Source organism: Macaca fascicularis, chromosome 3 (assembly GCF_037993035.2).
Source record: "Macaca fascicularis isolate 582-1 chromosome 3, T2T-MFA8v1.1".
Taxonomy (NCBI): Eukaryota; Metazoa; Chordata; class Mammalia; order Primates; family Cercopithecidae; genus Macaca; species Macaca fascicularis.
Window position 1 is genome coordinate 53674851 of NC_088377.1, and position 22085 is coordinate 53696935.

The 22085-nt window shown below is 47.0% G+C and overlaps 1 protein-coding gene across 11 annotated transcripts in view; it reads right to left on the bottom strand.

Moving 5' to 3' along the window:
* Window positions 1-6284: 6284 nt before the first annotated feature.
* The window catches only part of LOC102140528 (general transcription factor II-I repeat domain-containing protein 2B), a 61864-nt gene continuing 46063 nt past the window's right edge, over window positions 6285-22085 (bottom strand). For 3 of the 11 annotated variants that reach the window (XM_074034812.1, XM_045389739.3, XM_074034811.1), the window contains 7 exons: window positions 21852-21908; window positions 20049-20114; window positions 17750-17827; window positions 15702-15785; window positions 13933-14116; window positions 12658-12686; window positions 6285-8399 (listed from right to left, as the gene is read on the bottom strand). In XM_074034812.1, the coding sequence (XP_073890913.1) occupies window positions 6796-8399; window positions 12658-12686; window positions 13933-14116; window positions 15702-15785; window positions 17750-17827; window positions 20049-20114; window positions 21852-21908 (2102 nt within the window). In that variant the 3' untranslated portion in view covers window positions 6285-6795. Of the gene's footprint in view, window positions 8400-9199; window positions 9358-9853; window positions 10170-12657; window positions 12687-13932; window positions 14117-15701; window positions 15786-17749; window positions 17828-20048; window positions 20115-21851; window positions 21909-22085 lie in introns of those variants that run through there. The other 8 variants (XM_074034819.1, XM_074034816.1, XM_074034817.1 and 5 more) reach the window with 4 other exon arrangements.

Below are 22085 nucleotides of genomic sequence, written 5' to 3' on the forward strand. Positions count from 1 at the left end.
AGACCCGTCGCGACAAACATTTTTTTTTTTTTTTTTTTTTTTTTTGAGATGGAGTCTCGCTCTGTCGGCCAGGCTGGAGTACAGTGGCCGGATCTCAGCTCACTGCAAGCTCCGCTTCCTGGGTTCCTATCATTCTCCTGCCTCAGCCTCCCAAGTAGGTGGAACTACAGGCACCCGCCACCTCGCCCGGCTAGTTTTTTGTATTTTTTAGTAGAGACGGGGTTTCACCGGGTTAGCCAGGATGGTCTCGATCTCCTGACCTCGTGATCCGCCCGTCTCGGCCTCCCAAAGTGCTGGGATTACAGGCGTGAGCCACCGCGCCCGGCCGACAAACATTTTTAAAAATTAGCCAGGTGTGGTGGCGTGCACCTGTAGTCCCAGGCTGGGTGGAAGGATTGCTTGAGCCCAGGAGTTCGAGGCTGCAGTAAGCTGTGATCGTGCCACTGTACTTCAGCCTGGGTGACAGAACAAGACCCTGTCTCTAAAAAAACAAATTAAAGTCTGGGCACAATGGTTCACATCTGTAATCCCAGCACTTTGGGAGGCCAAGGCGGGCGGATGACTTGAGACCAAGAGTTCGAGACCAGCTTGGCCAACATGGCAAAACCCTGTCTCTACTAAAAATACAACGACAACAAAAAAATTAGCCGGGTGCGGTGGTACACATCTGTAATCCCAGGTACTCAAGAGGCTGAGGCAGGAGAATCGCTTGAACCCGGGAGGCAGAGGTTGCAGTGAGCCAAGATCGCGCCACCACACTCCAGCCTGGGCGACAGAGCATGACTCTGTCTCAAAAATAAATAAATAAATAAATAAATATAAAAAATATATGTACATATAAAAAACAAAATACTTATTTTCATGATTGTTTCATTTTTTTCCAAGCTGAGGTCCTGACCAAATGTTTTCCCATGGTTTTTGTATATTTCTGGTTCCCTCAAAGTGGGCTTGCAGCGTGCTGGGGAGGAGGCCTCTCAATGGGTGGGTGATTGGGAAGCCACGCCCACAAGGAAGGAAGAAAAAAACTAAAGTTGCCTGCTCTAAGGGCTGCACCTCTGTTTAGCCAACAATTTTCTTGAGGCCAGTCATAGTGCTAGGCTCATTCCATCATCTCCAGTTCTGAGATCAACACTGTCTGGCAGGTATTTTATGGATGAGGAAACCAAAGCTCATAAAATTAAGTGGTTTGTTTATACAGTAATGCAAGAAAGTGACAGTACTGGGAGGTGGAACCAGTTTTTTTCTTTTTTTTTTTTTTTTTTTTGAAGGAGTTTCACTCTTGTCACCCAGGCTGGAGTGTAATGGAGCAACCTCAGCTCACTGCGACCTCTGACTCCCGGTTTCAAGCGATTCTCCTGCCTCCGCCTCCAGGACAGCTGGGATTACAGGTGCCCGCCACCCGGCCCGGCTAATGTTTTGTATTTTTAGTAGAGATGGGGTTTCACCATGTTGGCCAGGCTGGTCTCCAACTCCTGACCTCAGGTGATCCACCTGCCTCGGCCTCCCAAAGTGGTGGAATTACAGACGTGAGTCACCCCGGCTGACCCAGGCTTTTCTTTTTGATTCTAAAGGCCCTCCAGATCCAGTACTTTATCCTGACCCTGCAGAGCTCAGGATCTGTGGTTCAGGCCTGGGGCTGAATATGGAATTCATATTCATATGAATATGGCACACAGGTACATTCCGGGCAAGTGTGAGGGGGGTCTGGCTTCCGGGGCCCGCCGTAGGCCCCTAGTCCCAGGGCCTGTATTGGAGGAGAGATTGACTCTTTCCTCTGCCCATCCTGGGATGGGAAGTTGGGGCCTTGGGACAGATGCAGCACAACCCCTGCTCCTGGAAACTGACAGAGACCCACCGAATCCAGCCCCTATTCCTAGGCTGGGCCCCTGCCCATCTCCCTGACCACACCACTCTGAAGGGCTCTCATTTGCAGACACCCCATTGCCCTTCTAAAAACCTCTCCCGGCCAAGCTTGGTGGCTCATGCCTGTAATCCCAGCACTTTGGGAGGTGGAGTTGGGTAGATCACCTGAGGTCAGGAGTTCCAGACCAGCCTGGCCAACATGGTGAAACACTGTCTCTACTAAAAATACAAAAATTAGCTGGGTGTAGTGGGGGGCGCCTGTCATCCCAGCTACTCAGGAGGCCGAGGCAGGAGAATTGCTTGAACTCGGGAGGCAGAGGTTGCAGTGAGCTGAGATCCTGCCACTGCGCTCCAACCTGGGCAACCGAGCAAGACTGTCTCAAAAAAACAAATGAAAAACCTTTCTCACCCATTCAGTCAGTCCCCAAGTCTTAGCTCAGTCCCATGAGTGACAGTGCATGTCAGTGGCCATCATATCTCAAGCCATCCTGGTCCCAACATACATTCCAGGGAAAAGAAGGAATCCTGGGGCCTTGGGAATTGATTCAAAGCAGAACAGCTTCATGAATGGCCCGGCCAAGGGAAGGCAGCCTAGGCTGAGCCCTACTGTCCCCTCCCTGTCATCTGATGAGTAGACCACCAGGGAGCCACACACATGACAGATGATGAGGGCAGAGGCTGCAAGACAGATACCTGCTAGGTCTCCGTGTCAGGTACAGTGGCTGCTTAGGAATGAAGCACATGGGCCGGCTGTGGTGGCTCATGCCTGTAATCCCAGCACTTTGGGGGGCCGAGGCGGGTGGATCACTTGAGGTCAGGGGTTCGAGACCAGCCTGGCCAACATGGTGAATCCCCGTCTCTACTAAAAAATACAAAAATTAATCGGGCGTGGTGGCACATGCCTGTCATCCCAGCTACTCGGGAGGCTGGGGCACGAGAATCACTAGAACCTGAGAGGCGGAGGTTGCATTGGGCCGAGATCGCACCACTGCACTCCAGCCTGGGCGACAGAGCGACACTCCATCCCAAAAAAAAAAAAAAAAAAAAAAAAGAGTGAGGCACATGGACTTTGGAGTCACATGGACCCTGGTTTGAATCCTCACAACTCCTATAATGGCTGTGTGACCTTGAGCAAGCCACTCAGCCACTCTGAGCTTCAGCTTCCTGTCTATAACAGTGGGGGCTGCTCTGGTCCTGCTGCACGGCCACACCTCTGATATGTGGTGTCAACAAGTGCTCAGTTCTGCCAAGACCTGGGCTTCCCTCCAACTCCCATTAGAAACCAGCCCATCTGGGATTCCTTCTCCAAAAGAGCACTGAGCTTGCCAGACCCAGCTGTACCTGAAGTCAACGACAGGAACTGCCTGGAGGGGGGTCATTTTCCTGTGTCCGAGGATAGGCACCTCGGCTCCAACTGGGCTGCTGGCCTGGGGGTTGCTCTCTCCCTCCTGCACTCCCTGTCATTTGTATCAAAGTCCTTTTCTCCATTGCTTCCTGAGTGGATCATTAGGTGGAGATCCACAGCCTTCCTCCATCCTGATCACATGAATTCCCCCAATCTGGAAAGTATTCACAATTTTGTGTCACTAATTCCAGAGACTACACACACACATACACAGGCCTTCAAATGATAACCTGCCAGGAGAAAAATGCTATTTTTTTTTTTTTTTTTGAGACGGAATCTCGCTCTGTCGCCCAGGCTGGAGTGCAGTGGCGCGATCTCGGCTCACTGCAAGCTCCGCCTCCAGGGTTCACACCATTCTCCTGCCTCAGCCTCCCAAGTAGCTGGGACTACGGGCGCCCGCCGCCACGCCCAGCTAATTTTTTGCATTTTTAGTAGAGACGGGGTTTCACCATGTTAGCCAGGATGGTCTCGATCTCCTGACCTCATGATCCACCCGCCTCGGCCTCCCAGAGTGCTGGGATTACAGGCGTGAGCCACTGCGCCTGGCCGAAAAATTCTGTTAAGGGAAAGATATCACTTTGGGAAGCCAAGGCAGGTGGATTGCTTGAGCCCGGAAGTTTGAGATCAGCCTGGGCAACAAAGGGAGACCCCGTCTCTACAAAAAAACCAAACAAACCACAAAAATTAGCTGGGCGTGGTAGCACGCACCTGTAGTCCCAGCTACTTGGAAGGCTGAGGTGGGAGGATCACTTGAACCCAGGAAGCAGAGGTTGCAGTGAGCCAAGGTCACACCATTGCACTCCAGCCTGGGCAACAGACAGACCATTTCCTTGTTTCCAAAAATGAAAAAGGGAAAGATATTATTGGGTCAACAGAGAAAACTAGAGTGTGAACAGTAAACTGGATAAAATAATTGCAATAATGTTCAATTTACTGAAGTTGGTAAAGGAAACGTGATTGTGTAAGAGAATATCCCTGTTCTCAGAAAAGACTCACTTAAGTATTTGGTGGTAAATGATATATGTAACTTTCTCTTGAACGATCCAGGAAAATAATGCACATCCATTTATACACATATCATAGATACTCATAGACATTTGCTTATATGCACTTACCACAGGCACTGATTATAGACACACATACACACATATGAGTGAGAGGGAGAGGGAGGGAACGGGGGAGGCAGACAAAGTGATCGAATAATGAAACAAGGGTAAAATGTTATCGATTGAGAGTCTGGCTAAAGGGCATGTGAGTATTTTTCATACAATTTTAATTTTGTAACTTTTATTTTTGAGACAAAGTCTCACTTTGTTGCTCAGGCTGGGGTGCAATGGCACAATCTCACTGCAACCCCGTCTCCTGGGTTCAAGTGATTCTCCTGCCTCAGCCTCCTGAGTAGCTGGGATTACAGGTGCGCGCCACCATGCCCAGCTAATTTTTGTGTTTTCAGTAGAGATGGGGGTTTCACCATGTTACCCAGGCTGGTCTCGAACTCCTGACCTCAAGTCATACACCCACCTTGGCCTCCCAAAGTGCTGGGATTACAGGTGTGAGCCACGTGCTTGGCCACAACTTTTCTGTAATTATTCGAAGTAAAAAAAAAAAAAAAAAAAAAAAGAGAACCTCTAAACCTCAACTTACTTTGTCTAACTTTTATAGACAGAGCCTATGTTATTTGCTCTGGGGTTTTCCATTTTAAACCTGACCTTTCTGGCTCTGGGGTTTTCCATTTTATTTTTTTTTTATTTTTATTTTTTTGAGACGGAGTCTCGCTCTGTAGCCCAGGCTGGAGTGCAGTGGCTGGATCTCAGCTCACTGCAAGCTCCGCCTCCCGGGTTCACGCCATTCTCCGGCCTCAGCCTCCTGAGTAGCTGGGACTACAGGCGCCCGCCACCTCGCCCGGCTAGTTTTTTGTATTTCTTAGTAGAGACGGGGTTTCATCGTGTTAGCCAGGATGGTCTCGATCTCCTGACCTCGTGATCCGCCCATCTCGGCCTCCCAAAGTGCTGGGATTACAGGCTTGAGCCACCGCACCCGGCCGGGTTTTCCATTTTAAAACTGACCTTTCGCTGGGCGCGGTGGCTCACGCCTGTAATCCCAGCACTTTGGGAGGCCGAGGCGGGCGGATCACAAGGTCAGGAGATCGAGACCACGGTGAAACCCCGTCTCTACTAAAAATACAAAAAATTAGCCGGGCGCGGTTGTGGGTGCCTGTAGTCCCAGCTACTCGGGAGGCTGAGGCAGGAGAATGGCGTGAACCCGGGAGGCGGAGCTTGCAGTGAGCCGAGATCGCGCCACTGCACTCCAGCCTGGGCGACAGAGCGAGACTCCGTCTCAAAAAAAAAACAAAAAAAAAACAAAAAAAAAAAACAAAAAAAAAAAACTGACCTTTCTGGTTCCGGGTGAAGGCAAAGACAGATGACATAGGATTATAGTATGTCTGTATGTTTTCAACTATTTCTCCTGAAACTTGGAAACATATTAGACCATGTGGGACACCACGCATATGGGAACAGGAGATAAATGTGTGTTCATATATACTCCTCCACAAATATATATGTCTCGGGCTGGGCGTGGTGGCTCACGCCTGTAGTTCCAGCACTTTGAGAGGCCAAGGCAGGCAGATCATTTGAGGTCAGGAGTTTGTGACCAGACTGGCCAACATCGTGAAACCCTATCTCTACTAAAAATGCAAAAATGAGCAGGGCGTGGTGGTAGGCACCTGTAATCCCTGCTACTCGGGAGGCTGAGGCAGAGGAATCATTTGAACCTGGGAGACGGAGGCTGCAGTGAGCCCAGATCGCGCCATTGCACTGAAACCTAGGTGACAGAGTGAGACTCCGTCTCAAAAGAAACCCCAAAAACCAAAAAGCAAACATACACATCTCTCTCCCTCTCTCTCTGTTGATTGATTTAAACTTTGAGATGCCAACTACAGTGCCTATCAGGGTGGCAGGCAGGTAATGTGAATGAATGAAACAGGCCAGTCATAAGAAAAGTCAAGTACCAATACTACAATAAAACTTTCTTGATTTTTACTGAGTAGTGAGGCATACAATGTCATATAAACAAGTATGATACTGCAGATTATATTTCTGATTCAAAGTGGAAAAAAAACTGAAAAAAAAAAGTTTAAGAATTCATTTTGTCGGCTGGGCACAGTGGTTCATGCCTGTAATCCCAGCACTTTGTGAGATCGAGGCGGGTGGATCACCTGAGGTCAGGAGTTCGAGACCAGCCTGGCCAACATGGTGAAACCCCGTCTCTACTAATACAAAAATTAGCCGGGCCTGATGGCGAACGCCTGTAGTCCCAGTTACTCGGGAGGCTGAGGCAGGAAAATCGTTCGAACCCAGGAGCTAGAGGTTGCAGTGAGCCGAGATTGCGCCACTGCACTCCAGCCTGGGCGACAGAGCAAGACGCCGTCTCAAAAAAGAAAAAAATAATTCATTTTGTCATCTCCTTTGGGCCTAGAAGACTCCAGCCCTTCCCACCATAGGGTCCTGCCAGGAGTTTTCTCTCTATCACGTTGCGATGTGCAGTACAGAGTCCCACTGGGAATCCTTTAACTGGGAGCAGTATTTTGTTTTGCTCAGTTTCATAATGGAGAAGAGCTGCTCGCAGATGTAGGTGCTCCCGAACATGGAGAGAACCTTTGCGCAGTGGTGCTTGTATTTCGGGTAGCTGCCCCAGAGGTACTTGTAGAATTCTGGTATTCCCACCTTGTCGTATTTCGTCTTCAGGACCGTGTTGCATTGCAGGTCGATCACCTCCATCTGGAGCTCCTCGTGCACACTGTCTATCTTCATGGAGAACGGGGAGCTGAACACAGCCAGTTCGCTTTCGTAGAGTTTGAAATCGGACAGCCTTTTCTGGAATTCGGCCTTGAGTTCCGCGATTTTAGGAATGTAGTTCAGGCCATCGCTTTCATTTCTGGAAACTGATTTCAGGGTGGGAAAGTGGGCCAAATTATTCCTCGCCAAATGAGTCTCCCAGAGGCACAGTTTTGCTAGGAACGCCCGGATCAAGTCATACATCTGCGTGACGATTTGGGAGTGCCCTTGGAGAGAGATGTTCAAAGTGTTCAGGTGCATCGTCATGTCAACCAAGAAGGCCAGGTCTCGGATCCAATCTATGGAGCTCAGTTGAGGCAGGGGTTTGCCTCTGGATGACATGAAGGAGTCGATTTCTTCCAACGATTCAAAAAATCTCTTTAGCACCAGTCCGCGACTGAGCCACTTAATCTCCGTGTAGTACAGGAGGCTACCATATTGGCTGTCCAGCTCATAGAGCAAGGTTGTGAACTCGCTGTGGTTCAGTCCCCGGGAGCATATCCAGTTCACGGAGTTCACTACCACGTCCATGACGTGGTCCATCTTCAGCTTCTGAGCACAGAGTGATTCCGGATGAATTATACAACAGAGGGACTTCAGTTCCGCACCCTTGCAGAACGTGGCCACCCTGCTCTTCAGTTTTGTGACAAGCCCGTTATTGGCATCCACCATCGCCGGGGTGCCAGTGGAGGCCACGCTTACTAATTTCGACCAGTCGATACAGAACTTTTTCAGACTCTTCTCAACACGCGAAAAGATCTCGTTTCCAGATTTTGTACCCGTCATGGGCACTGTGTCCAGAAGTTCTTCGGACACATCGAAGTTCTCATCGACGCCGCGGATGAAAATGGCCAACTGGGTGGTATTATTTATATCCGTGATCTCATCGATTGCGATAGAATATGCCACAAAAGACCTGATTTTTTCACGTAACTTCTCCCATAAGTTCCCAGCCAGGTCCTCCACAGGCTGCACAGGGGATTTCTGGGTTGGACTTGCGTTTGCCAACACTTGTTTTTGCTCGGGACACTCGGTGTCTGACGAGCCTAAGAGATACTTTCTGAGCCCTTTTTTCAGCTCGTGAAGCTTCTCATCACGCATTCTTTCCGTATACTGGTCGTAGTGCTTGCTGTGGTTGGTTTGATAGTGGCGTCTTAGGTTATATTCTTTGGACACAGACATGCTTTGTTTGCATATGAGACATGTTGGAATATTCTGTACTTCCACGAAGAAATATGCTCTCTCCCACTTTTCTTGAAACACACGGCCCTCTTGGTCTATCTTTCGTTTTCCCACTTTTGACAGAGACAGGGAGACAAAAATATTTCACTTTTCTCTTAACGTTACTATGAGGAAAACAACAGCAAATGCTTGATGAGGCACGTGAGGGAGGAAGCGGGTGGGGCGGGGTGTGGTTCACAGGAGGGTGACCCACCCTGCAGAGAGGGACCGCTGACCCTCAACTCCAGCAAACTGCTGCCACGCCAGCTGTGGCCAGACGTCGTCTCAAAAAAAAAAAAAAAGAAAGAAAAAAAGAAAAAGGAAAAGAATAAAAAGAAAACCAAAGTATTCTTTTTTTTTTTTTTTTTTTTTTTTTGAGACGGAGTCTCGCTCTGCCGCCCAGGCTGGAGTGCAGTGGCCGGATCTCAGCTCACTGCAAGCTCTGCCTCCCGGGTTCACGCCATTCTCCTGCCTCAGCCTCCCGAGTAGTTGGGACTACAGGCGCCCGCCACCGCGCCCGGCTAGTTTTTTGTATTTTTTAGTAGAGACGGGGTTTCACCGTGTTAGCCAGGATGGTCTCGATCTCCTGACCTCGTGATCCGCCCGTCTCGGCCTCCCAAAGTGCTGGGATTACAGGCTTGAGCCACCGCGCCCGGCCTCAAAGTATTCTATTAAAATGCTCCATTCTTCTTCCCAAATGCATCTGACTTTTTTTTTTTTTTTTGAGACGGAGTTTTGCTCTGTCGCCCAGGCTGGAGTGCAGTGGCGCAATCTCGGCTCAATGCAACTTCCGCCTCCCGGGTTCAAGCGATTCTTCTGCCTCAGCCTCCTGAGTAGCTGGGATAACAGGCGACCGCCACCACACCCACCTAAGTTTTGTATTTTTAGTAGAGATGAGGTTTCACCATGTTGTCCAGGCTGGTCTCGAACTCCTGACCTCAGGAAATCCACCTGCCTCAGCCTCCCAAAGTGCTGGGATTACAGGCGTGAGCCACTGCACCCAGCCAGATCTTCAGGTTTTCTAAAGAAAATCTGAAGATTGACTTTTATGAAAGAGTGCCTGGTTTTTCAATGTTGGCCACTATTCCTTTTTTTTTTTTTTTTTTTTTTTTTTTCCGAGACAAAGTCTCACTCTGTCATCCAGGCTGGAGTGCAGTGGTGTGATAATGGCTCACTGCAACCTGGAACTCCCTGGGCTCAGGCGATCCTCCCACCTCAGCTCCCCAGTTGCTGGGGCTACAGGCATGCACCACCACACCCAGCTATTTTTTCTTTCTTCTTTTTTTTTTTTTTTTTGTAAAGCTGGAGTCTTGCCATGTTGCCCAGGCTGGTCTGAAACTCCTGGGCTCAAGCGATCCACCCGCCTTGGCCTCCCAAAGTGCTGAGATTACAGGAGCCACCATGCCTGGCCTCGTCCTTATTTTTAAAAATACATGAGCCAAACAAAAGACACCTTTGATGAGGTTCAGCACATAGCTGTGCTTGTTACATCCAGTTTAAACAGGAATTATTTGATAATATGTTTGCATTTTCTTTTTAGAGACAGGGTCTTGTTCTGTCACCCAGGCTGGAGTGTAGTGTTGCAATTATGGCTCTCTGTTGTCTCAAACTCCTGAGTTTAAGTGATCCTCCTGCTTCGGCCTGCCAAGTAGCTGGGGATACAGGTATGAGCCACTATGTCCAGCTAATTTTTAAATTTTTTGTAGAGATGGGGTTCTTGCTGTGTTGCCCAGGCTGGTCTCGAACTCCTGGCTTCAAGCAATCCTCTTGCCTTGGCCTCCAAAAGTCCTGGGATTATAGGCGTGAGCATTTTAACATATTTTCTCATTTGATCCCCAAGAAAACTTTGAAATAACAGAGATGGAAATGAGCACAGAAAAGTCATATGATTTTTACCTACTGTGAGTCTCAGACGACAAGGGTGATAGCCACAGAACCACACAAAACTCATACATATAAGTGTGTTCAAGTGTACAGGGGCTAGTGTTTTAGATGTAAAGAACCTGGCCACCCTTCAGGTAATCAAGGTATTTCCAGAGTACACACACATAAAAGTGCACCTTAAGAAACTCAGGCCCTGTACAGTGTCATGCCTATAATTTCAGCACTTTGGGAGGCTGAGGCAGGAGGATTGCTTGAAGCCAGAAGTTCAAGGCCAGCCTGGGAAATATAGCGAGACCCCGTCTCTCCAAAAAAAAAAAAAAAAAATTAGCTGGGCATGGTGGTGCTGTCCCAGCTACTCCGGAGGCAGAGGTGGGAGAATTGCCTGAGGGCAGGACTTCCAGGCTGCAGTAAGCTATGTTCACACCACTGCACTCCAGCCTGGGCGACAGTGACCTTGTCTCTAAAAAAACCCCAATAATAATAATAATAACATAAATACATAAAGCTATTATAAAAGATCAAAAAATCATTTAGCAATCAGATGCATTTGGGAAGAAGAATGGAGCATTTTAATAGAATACTTTGGTTTTCTTTTTTTTCTTTCTCTCTTTTTTTTTTTTTTTTGAGATGGAGTCTTGCTCTGTCGCCAAACTGGAGTGCAGTGGCACGATCTCGGCTCACTGCAACCTCCCACTCCCTGGTTCAAGTGATTCTCCTGCCTCAGCCTCCTGAGTAGCTGGGATTACTACTCATTAGTAGTAGTAGTAATCCCAGTGGTGGCACGCGCCACCATGCCTGGCTAATTTTTGTATATCTAGTAGAGACAGAGTTTCATCATGTTGTACAGAAGGGTCTCCATCTCCTGACCTCATGATCCGTCCACCTCGGCCTCCCAAAGTGCTGGGATTACAGGCGTGAGTCACCATGCCCAGCCTACTTTGGTTTTCAAATGTTACATTAGGAGGTTCCCTGGTTGACTCACGCTCGTGAGAACACCTCTCCATATTCTACTTGACAGGATACTGATTCACTTGCAAGGGCTCCAGGGAAGATATTAAGAATATTTAACAGGGTGGGGGTGGGTAGGGAGAGGGAGAGCATCAGGAAGAATAGCTAATGGATACTGGGCTTAATATCTAGGTGATAGGTTGATCTGTGCAGCAAACCACCATGGCACACATTTACCTATGTTTAACAAACCTGCACATCCTACACATGTACCCTAGAACTTAAAATAAGTGTTGAAGGGGGAAAAAAAAAAGAGAGAACATTTAAGTAGCAGAATGCCTGGGCATTGCTCAATCAGAACAGATGCTGAGCCGGGTGCGGTGGCTCACATCTGTAATCCCAGTACTTTGGGAGGCCAAGGTGGGTGGATTACTTGAGGTCTGGAGTTTGAGACCAGCCTGGCCAACATGGCTAAACTCTGTCTCTACTAAAAAATACAAAAATTAGCCGGATGTGGTGGCACACACCTGTCATCCCAGCTAATCGGAAGGCTGAGGCAGGAGAATCGATTGAACCTGGGAGGCGGAGGTTGCAGTGAGCCAAGATCGCGCCACTGCACTCCAGCCTGGGTGACAGAGCGAGACTCTGTCTCAAAAAAAAAAAAAAAAAAAAAAAAAGAACAGATGCTAATCTCAGCACTGGAAGGGTTCTGGGGGGCCCCTGCTGTACCAGGTGGAATCCCTTTTGCTTCAGCACTGTAGGGAGGTCAAGCCAAGGTCTAGAGGTGGGGAGGTACTACAGCAGGGCTGGGGGCCAAACAGGCACTATTTATCAACTAACACAGAGGAGATCGGTACTGTGATCCTGAGCGCAGCTGTGCGGGTGGCCTCAGGGGAGCCCCCGCCACATAGCACATTTGAATAGTATGCCACATCGGCCATGCACAGTGGCTCATGCCTGTAATCCCAGCACTTTGGGAGGTAGAGGTGGGCAGATCACTTGAGGTCAGAAGTTCGAGACCAGCCTGGTCAACATGGCAAAAACATCTCTACTAAAAATACAAAAATTAGCCAGGCGTGGTGGCACGCGCCTATAGTCCTAGCTACTCAGGAGGCTGAGGCAGGAGATCGCTTGAACCTGGGAGGGGGAGGCTGCGGTGAGCTGAGATTGTGCCATTGCACTCCAGCCTGGGTGACAGAGCGAGACTCGTCTCCAGAAAAAAAAAAAAAAAAAAAAAGAGTGTGCCACATCACACATCACACTCATGGTGTGATATACATTATGCTTCTTCAGACTGTTGTATGAGAAAAAATGCCTGGTTAATCAAACTCAAGTAACAGAGTTATCTAACTTTATCACATGCAGGAAAAATAAAGCATGCATCAAAGGTCGTGTACTTGGGTCCCAGTCTCAAGGAAGCAAAGACCCTGAGCGCCCACCCAGACACTTCCCGCGGCCCAACATTGCCAGAACGTTCTTCTCACCAGGCAGAATACTCACCATTACTGAGCTCAAGCCCTGGAAGCGGCCTGAAGAGAGAGACACATTGATAAATGCGACAAGCTCATGTTTCCTCTTTTGGCCACTTAGTTTTGTTATTTTTTAAATTTTTACTTATTTATTTTTTTACAGAAGAATATTTATTTATTTATTTATTTATTTATTTATTTATTTTGTTTTTGTGTTTTTGAGACAGAGTCTCCCTCTGTCACCCAGGCTGGAGTGCAGTGGTGCGACCTCAGCTCACTGCAAGCTCCGCCTCCTGGGTTCAAACCATTCTCCTGCCTCAGCCTCCTGAGTAGCTGGGACTACAGGCACCCGTCACCACACTCGACTAATTTTTTGTATTTTTAGTTTCACCATGTTGGCCAGGCTAGTCTTGAACTCCTGACCTCAAGATATCTACCTGTAAAGGCGTGAGCCACTGCACCGAACTTTTTGTTTTTGTTTTTGTTTTGAGACGGAGTCTCACTCCATCACCCATGCTGGAGTGCGGTGGTGTCATCTGGGCTCACTGCAACCTCCACATTCCAGATTCAAGTGATTCTCCTGAAGTAGCTGGGATTATAGGCACGTACCACTACACCCGGCTAATGTTTATTTTTAGTAGAGATGGAGTTTCACCATGTTGGCCAGGCTGGTCTCGAACTCCTGACCTCAAATGATCCACTTGCCTCGGCCTACCAGAATGCTGAGATTACAGGCCTGAGCTACCATGCCCGGCCTATTTATTTATTTTTGGAGATGGAGTCTCACTCTGCTGCTCAGGCTGGAGTGCATTGGCGCCATGTCAGCTCACTGCAACCTCCACCTCCCAGGTCAAGCGATTCTCATGCCTCAGCCTCCTGAGTAGCTGGGATTAGAGGCACCCGCCATCACACCCGGCTAATTTTTGTATTTTTAGTAGCGACGGGGTTTCACCATGTTGGCCAGTCTTGCCTCAAATTCCTGACCTCAGACGACCTGCCCATCTCAGCCTCCCAAAGTGCTGGGATTACGGGCGTGAGCCACCGTGCCCGGCCCCACTTAGTTTGACTGGACAAACTTTTGCGGAGTGTTAACTCTATGCTAGGTGCTGTGTGAGCTACAACTGGGACGGGCTGCCCGTGATCACCGAGGAACAAGGACATGGATACATCTCAAGGAAGCAGAAGATGATGAAGTCACTGCGGGAACAAACCCCCAGCCCAAGTCACGGGGCAGACATTCCTGGGCTGCCACGTGCCCACCTTGGGCAAGTCAGAGTTTCCAGATTCATTCTCTTGACTCACTTACCTGATGACTGTGAATTTGATAAACTCAGCTGCCTCCAAGATCCTCCTCATGGAACTGATTTCCAGGTAGCCGGGGGCCTTGAATACCACCCCCGGGGGCATGCCGTCAATCACCACACAGCCAGGGTTGAATGTGATCTTCCTGTAGGGAACTTTCACAGGGAAATCCACGCCAATTGCTTCACCTGTGACAGGATGAGCAGCATAAAACCAGCTGAGTTTGGCTGGGCGCGGTGGCTCACACCTGTAATACCAGCCCTTTGGGAGACTGAGGCGGGTGAATCACTTGAGGCCAGGAGTTTGAGACCAGCTATGGCTAACATGGCGAAACCCTGTCTCTACTAAAAATACAAAAATTAGCTGGGCATGGTGGCGCATGCCTGTAATCCCAGTTACACGGGAGGGACCCAGGAGGCAGAAACTACAATTAGCTGAGATCGCCCCACTGCACTCCAGCCTGGGAGACAGAGCGAGACCCTGCCTCAAAACAGAACAAAACAAAACAACAACAACAAAAACACAAATAAAACTAGCTGAGTTTGTTCCTTACATTTCCTAAACCAGAACTTAGAAGCATCAAATGACAATACTTATAATCAGTCATTATTATTTTCCAGTGGTACTATGATGTGTGAATATAATTTTAACATTTTCAAATTGGCATGGGTAGTAGGCAAACTCAGTTTCTCCATCCATTACAGAGGGTTATCCTGGCGCCTACCTGAAAGGTTTTATGTGAGGATTAAATGATCAAACACATGTTGAGCACAAAAAATAATACGCAAGGTGAGCACTCAGTAAAATAAAGATAGCTATTATTATTATTGTAATTAGTCAATGCGACCACGCAAAAGCTCTTCTGTAAAAGACACATTGACTAATTTTTATCACAGCTCTTTCACAAAAAGATCAATTTCTTCTTCTTTTTTTTTTTTTTCCTGAGACAGGGTCTTGCTCTGTCGCCCAGGCTGGAGTGCAACAGTGCGATCTCAGCTCACTGCAACCTCCACCTCCCAGTTTCAAGCGATTCTCGTGCCTCAGCCTCCTGAGTTGCTGGGATTACAGGCATGCACCACCACACCTGGCTAATTTTTTGTATTTTTAGTAGAGATAGGGTTTCACCATGTTGGCCAGGCTGGACTCGAACTCCTGGCCTCAAGTGATCCACCCACCTTGGCCTCTCAAAGTGCTGGGATTAAAAGCGTGAACCACTGCGCCCAGCCAAGATCAATTTCTTGTAAGATAAAGTAATTTTTTTTTTTTTTTTTTACAGACCTGGGGGTCACTTTGTTGCCCAGGCTGGTCTCAAACTCCTGGGCTCAGGTGATTCTCTAGCCTTGGCCTCCTGAAGTGCTGGGATTACAGGTGTGAGCCAATGCACCTGGCCAAGTATTCTTTTTTTTTTTTTTTTTTTTTTTGAGACGGAGTCTCGCTCTGTCGCCCAGACTGGAGTGCAGTGGCGCGATCTCGGCTCACTGCAAGCTCCGCCTCCCGGGTTCACGCCATTCTCCTGCCTCAGCCTCCGGAGTACCTGGGACTACAGGCGCCCGCCACCACGCCCGGCTAATTTCTTTTTGTATTTTTAGTAGAGACGGGGTTTCACCGTGTTAACCAGGATGGTCTCGATCTCCTGACCTCGTGATCCGCCCACCTCGGCCTCCCAAAGTGCTGGGATTACAGGCTTGAGCCACCGCGCCCAGCCAAGTATTCTTTTAAAAAGAAGTATTTTAAGTATATGAATTCTGGATATAAAAAGATATAAAAACTTACCAAATTTTCGGCTAAAGAGGTCATTAACTTGTTCTCTTAGCTGTTTAATCTTTTCAATGCTTGATAATCTTTCCTTCTCATTATCTAAAAATAATTAAACAAATAAACAAATCAAGGTTATTCATGTATTTTCTCCCAAGAGAGCTGTTGGGAGAAATGCCTGTTAGCCCCCGAGAAAGTGCTTTACCTGGATTGTTATTCAGTTTACTTTTAGCAATAATTAAGCATTTTGGAAATTTGGAAATGGAAGCCATTATAGATAATACAGAATTTTCCAAATCATAACCCTATATAAACATACTACATATTACTTTTAAGGAATATTTTCAATATCATACAAGACAAAGATGTTTACTTTCACCACCACTTTTCAGCCTTAAAATAGAAATCTTAGCCAATGAAATATGACAAGTAAAAGGAATAAGAGGTACTAGGATTAGAAGGAAAGGTATATTTTTGTTTTCTTTCTTTTTTTATTTTTCTTTTTTCTTTTCTTTTCTTTTTTTTTTTTTTTTTTTTTTTTTTTTTTTTTTGAGGCTGAGTTTTGCTCTTGTCGCCCAGGCTGGTGTACAATGGTGCAATCTTGGTTCACTGCAAACTTCTGGGTTCAAGCAATTAATTGCACCCCTCCCAGATTCAAGCTATTCTTCTGCCTCAGCCTCCTAAGTAGCTGGGATTATAGGCGCCCACCACCACACCTGGCTAATTTTTGTAATTTTAGTAGAGACAGGGTTTCACCATGTTGGGCAGGCTGGTCTCGAACTCCTGACCTCAGGTAATCCACCTGCCTCAGCCTCCCAAAGTGTTGAGTTTACAGGCACATGCCACCATGCCTGGCCCTTTTTTTGTTTTTATTTTTTTTATTTTTATTTTTATTTTTATTATTTTTGTTGTTGTTGTTGAGACAGAGTCTCGCTCTGCCGCCCAGGCTGGAGTGCAGTGGCCGGATCTCAGCTCACTGCAAGCTCCGCCTCCCGGGTTCACGCCATTCTCCTGCCTCAGCCTCCCGAGTAGCTGGGACTATAGGCGCCCGCCACCTCGCCCGGCTAGTTTTTTGTATTTTTAAAGTAGAGACGGGGTTTCACCATGTCAGCCAGGATGGTCTCGATCTCCTGACCTCGTGATCCGCCCGTCTCGGCCTCCCAAAGTGCTGGGATTACAGGCTTGAGCCACCGCGCCCGGCCATGTTTTTATTTTTTAGATATTTTTCAACACTTTAAAACTTTATTTACTTTTGAATAACTAAAGCAATCACATGGCTCAACGCTGAAGAAGAGTAATACACAGAAACATCTCAAATGTCTCTCTCCCATCCCTATCTCAGCTGTCAGTTTCCTTCCCTGGAGGAACTATGTTATTAGATTCTCTTGTATATTTCCAGATATATTTTACATACACATATTCAGAAAAGAAGACTATTATTATTATTATTTATTTTTTTGAGACGGAGTCTCGCTCTGTCCCCCAGGCTGGAGTGCAGTGGCGTGATCTCGGCTCACTGCAAGCTCCGCCTCCCGGGTTCATGCCATTCTCCTGCCTCAGTCTCCTGAGTAGTTGGGAATACAGGCGCCCGCCACCATGCCTGGCTAATTTTTTGTATTTTTTTAGTAGAGACGGGGTTTCACCGTGTTAGCCAGGATGGTCTCGATCTCCTGACCTCGTGATTCACCCATCTCAGCCTCCCAGAGTTATGGGATTACAGGCGTAAGCCACTGCGCCCAGCAGGAAGATTATTAATGATGGGCAACAAAACATTTCACCTCTGTGGCCAATTCCAGTTCAGCCATAGCTGGTGCTCGGTGCTGCCTGCTCTGAGATGCATTTTCCAGGTAATGCCCGGGCTTGGCCAGGAGAAGCAAAATATCTGTTTAACAATGTCTGATACGAGCAAGATGCTTGGTGTGTAGCAACTTGCCGCATATTTTATATTCCCGAACTGTCATTTCTTAGTTGTCAGGGTGAACTAAGTGAAAAATGACAGGTCCAAGAGACCACCCTATGTCAAAAAAGAATTCAGACAAAAGGAAAAATGTAACATTAGTCCATACCTGGAACAGTCACTTGAACGATGTTAAGATCTTCAACACCTGCTGCAGAGTTTGTAACACTGGATGAATTTGTGTTTCCTTAAAACAGAGGTTGAAATTTAGAATTTACCAAGAATAAAGCCAATTCACCTTTAAATATGTCTAAGTACTGCTTTGATCAGAAGCCCAGACTGATTATTATTATTATTATTATTTTTTTGAGACAGGTTCTTACTCTGTCATCCAGGCTGGAGTGCAGTGGTATGATCCTAGCTCACTGCAGCCTCTACCTCCCATGGTCAAGTGATCCTCCCACCTCAGCCTTCTGAGTAGCTGGGACCACAGACATGTACCACCATGCCTGGCTAATTTTTTTTTTTTTGAGATTGAGTCTATCGCCCAGGCTGGAGTGCAGTGGTGCAATCTCAGCTCACTGCAATCTCTGCCTCCCAGGTTCAAGCGATTCTCATGCCTCAGCCTCCTGAATAGCTGGGATTACAGGAGCCCACCACCACCCCCAGCTACTATTTGTATTTTTTTAGTAGCAATGGAGTTTCACCATGTTGGTCATGCTGGTCGAGAACTCCTGACCTCAACTGATTCACCTGCCTGGGCCTCCCAAAGTGCTGGGATTGCAGGTGTGAGCCACCACACCTGGCTCTAATTCTTGTATTTTTAGTAGAGATGGGGTTTCGCTGTGTTGGCCAGGCTGGTCTTGAACTCCTGGCCTCAAGGGATCCACCTACCTGGGTCTCCCAAAGTGCTGGGATTACCCAGGTGTGAGCCACCACACCCAGCTCTAATTTTTGTATTTTCAGTAGAGACAGCGTTTTGCCATGTTGGCCAGGCTGGTCTTGAACTCCTGGCCTCAAGGAATCCACCCACCTGGGTCTCCCAAAGTGCTGGAATTACAGGTGTGAGCCACCACGCCAGCCCTAAATCACACTTTCAATTTCACTTCTTTTAGATACTTGCACTTAAACTGAGTTCACCAGCTGCAGGCCTGAGCGGTTACTTTTGATATCTGTCTGTCCACTCCAGTAGGAAAGGGGCTATGTGTGAGTGAATCGTCCTTTCCCTTCTATTTTCCCCGCTTATGTACCCTCCACCCTTCATTCTTTCCTTACTTGAACACAGCACAGAAGAGGCCCAGTTGTGGGTCAGTGCTAATGTGAAAGACTTAAAAAAATTTTGTTTTAATTTTTATTTTTAGAGATGGAGTCTTGCTCTGTTGACCACACTGGAGTGCAGAGGCATAAACACAGCTCACTTCAGCCTCGAAATCCTGGGCTCAAGCGATCCTCCCACCTCAGCCTCCCAAGTAGTTGAGACTACAGGTGTGTGCCACCATGCCTGGCTAATATTTTTGTTAGTTTGTTTTGAGGCAGGATCTCACTCCCATCATGTGGGCTGGGGTATTGTAGCACAATTACAGCTCACTGCAGCCTCGACTTCCCTGGGCTCAGGTGATTGGCCCACCTCAGCCTCCCTAATAGCTGGGACTACAGGTGTGTGCCACCATGCCCTGCTAATTTTTTGTATTTTTAGTAGAGACAGGGTTTCACTATGCCCAGGCTGGTCTCAAACTCCTGGGATCAAGTGATCTGCCCACCTCAGCCTCCCAAAATGCTGGGATTACAGGCATGAGCCACCATGCCTTGCCTAATTTTTTTTACTGTTTATTTTTTGCAGAGATGGAGTCTCACTATGTTGCCCAAGCTTATCTAGAACTCCAGGGTTCAAATGATCCTCTTGCCTTGGCCTCTCAAAGTCACAAAGTGCTGGGATTACAAGCATGCACCATCATGCCTGGTTATTATTTTTCTTTTCTTTCTAATTTTTTTGCACAGCTAATTATGTTGTCTACAACACCCCAAAGTACTGGGCCCTAATGGGAATATGGGCTGCTCTATTATATATACACACATTAGAGATTTCAATCTCTTCCTCACAATTCGTTTTTTTTTTTTTTTAGATGGAATCTCGCTCTGTCACCCAGGCTGGAGTGCAGTGGTGAGATCTCGACTCACTGCAACCTCCGCCTCCCAGGTTCAAGCGATCCTCTTGCCTCAGCCTCCCGAGTAGATGGGACTACAGATGTGTGCCACCATGCCTGGCTAATTCTGTGTTTTTAGTAGAGACAGGGTTTCACCATGTTGTCCAGGCTGGTCTCAAACTCCTGGGCTCAAGCAACACACCTACCTTGGCCTCCCAAAGTGCTGGGATTACAGGCTTGAGTCACTGAGCTCAGCCATCCTATTCGCAATTAATCCTGTTAGAATGAAAATCATACTTGGCAATGGCGCGTTTGGCAACTAACCTTCGATTTTCACCTCGGCTTCAGGGTCCTCATTTGGTTCTTCTGAAGGCACCAGAGGAGTGGAATCTTGAAAAAAAAATTTCTAAAATGACATTCATTATTAAGTATTCTCCTCATATTCCAACACATTACTGCTCCTATACCAAAAAAGTAGCTTATGTTGGCATTTTAAATACACTTCATATATAATAAACATAATTTTAATTTTATAAGCAATAATAATAGGATAATAAACAGTAATTGAGCCGGGCACGGTGGCTCACACCTGTAATCCCAGCACTTTTGGGAGGCCAAGGTGGGCGGATCACTTGAGGCCAGGAGTTGAAGACCAGCCTGGGCAACATGGTGAAACCTCATCTCTACTAAAAATACAAAAATTAGCCGAGTGTGGTGGCACACGCCTGTAATCCCAGCTACTCAGGAGGCTGAGGCAAGAGAACTGCTTCAACCTGGGAGGTGGAGGCTGCAGTGAGCTGAGGTCGCAACACTGCACTCCAGCCTGGGTGACGGGGTAAGACTGTCTCCAAAAAAAACAAAAACAAAAACAAAAACAGGATCATTTTGGTAATCCGTGTGTTACTATCTCTCTAAGGCAGATACACAACTAAAAGTAAGGCCACAATGCCTGTAAATGGACAAAGATGTCCCATGCCTCTAGGTTTGGGAAGAAAATCTTTATTATTATTATTATTATTATTATTATTATTATTTGAGACAGTCTCACTCTGTCACCTAGGCTGGAGTGGAATGGTGTGATTTCAGCTCACTGCAGGCTCCGCCTCCTAGTTTCAATCAATTCTCGTGCCTCAGCCTCCAGGGTAGCTGGGATTACAGGTGCCCGCCACCAAACCTGGCTAATTTTTGTATTTTTAGTAGAGACGGAGGTCTCACCATGTTGGCCAGGCTGGTCTTGAACTCCTGATTTCAGGTGATCTGCCCACCTCAGCCTCTCAAAGTGCTGGGATTACAGGCGTAAGCCACCATGCCCAGCCCTTTTTTCAATTATTAATTTTATCTTGGACATACATAAACCACCTTAGGAATTTAGGCTTTATTCATATGATGCTCAAGATTTATATATGAATGGAGGGAAGTATTATCAAATTTTACTTCTAATGCAAGAATTTCCTAAAATATTACTAACTGTGTCCAAAAGTATTCTGTCATGCCATGCAAAAGAAAAAGCAACAAACAGCAAGTTAACTTCCATACTTAGGTGCTTTAAATAGAATTACTCTGTGTTTTATAACATCACAGATCAGAAGTACAAGAAGAGATAGAGCCCTTATTACTATATCTTAGGACAAGAACTCAACCATTAATAGTTTTCTGAGAAGACAGGCATGCCAGGAAATCACCTTCTTTATTATATATAACTTGCATGTATAAAAGAGTATGTTCTCTGTAAAATGCTATAAACTTTCAGCTGGGCATAGTGGCTCACGCCTGTAATCCCAGCACTTCGGGAGATAGAGGCGGACGGATCACTTGAGGTCAGGAGTTCGAGACCAGCCTGGCCAACATGGTGAAACCCCGTCTCTACTAAAAATACAAAAATTAGCCGGGCGTGGTAGCGGGTGCCTGTAATTGCAGCTACTCAGGAGGCTGAGGCACATGAATCGCTTGAACCCAGGAGGCAGAGGTTGTAGTGAGCCGAGATCGTGCCACTGCACTCCAGCCTGGGTGACAGAGTGAGGCTCCGTCTCAAAAAAAAAACAAAAAAAGAAAAAGAAAGAGTATGTTCTTTGTAAAATACTATAAACTTTTTTAAAAGAGAGAGAGAGGATGCTGCATTTTTCTAACCTTCCATTGGTAATTCCATTTCTATTACTTCATTGCTTGTGGAAGAAGGGTGGCTTCCTGAAAGAAAAATAATATAGAACAAAGGGAGAAATATAAAAATGAAAAAAGAAATCATTGAATACAATGCAAACAATTCAATATCCACACAGGAATACACTTGAAATACTTCTGCCCCTTGAAATAAAACTGGCTGCATGCGGGGGCTCACGCCTGTAATCCCAGCACTTTGGGAGA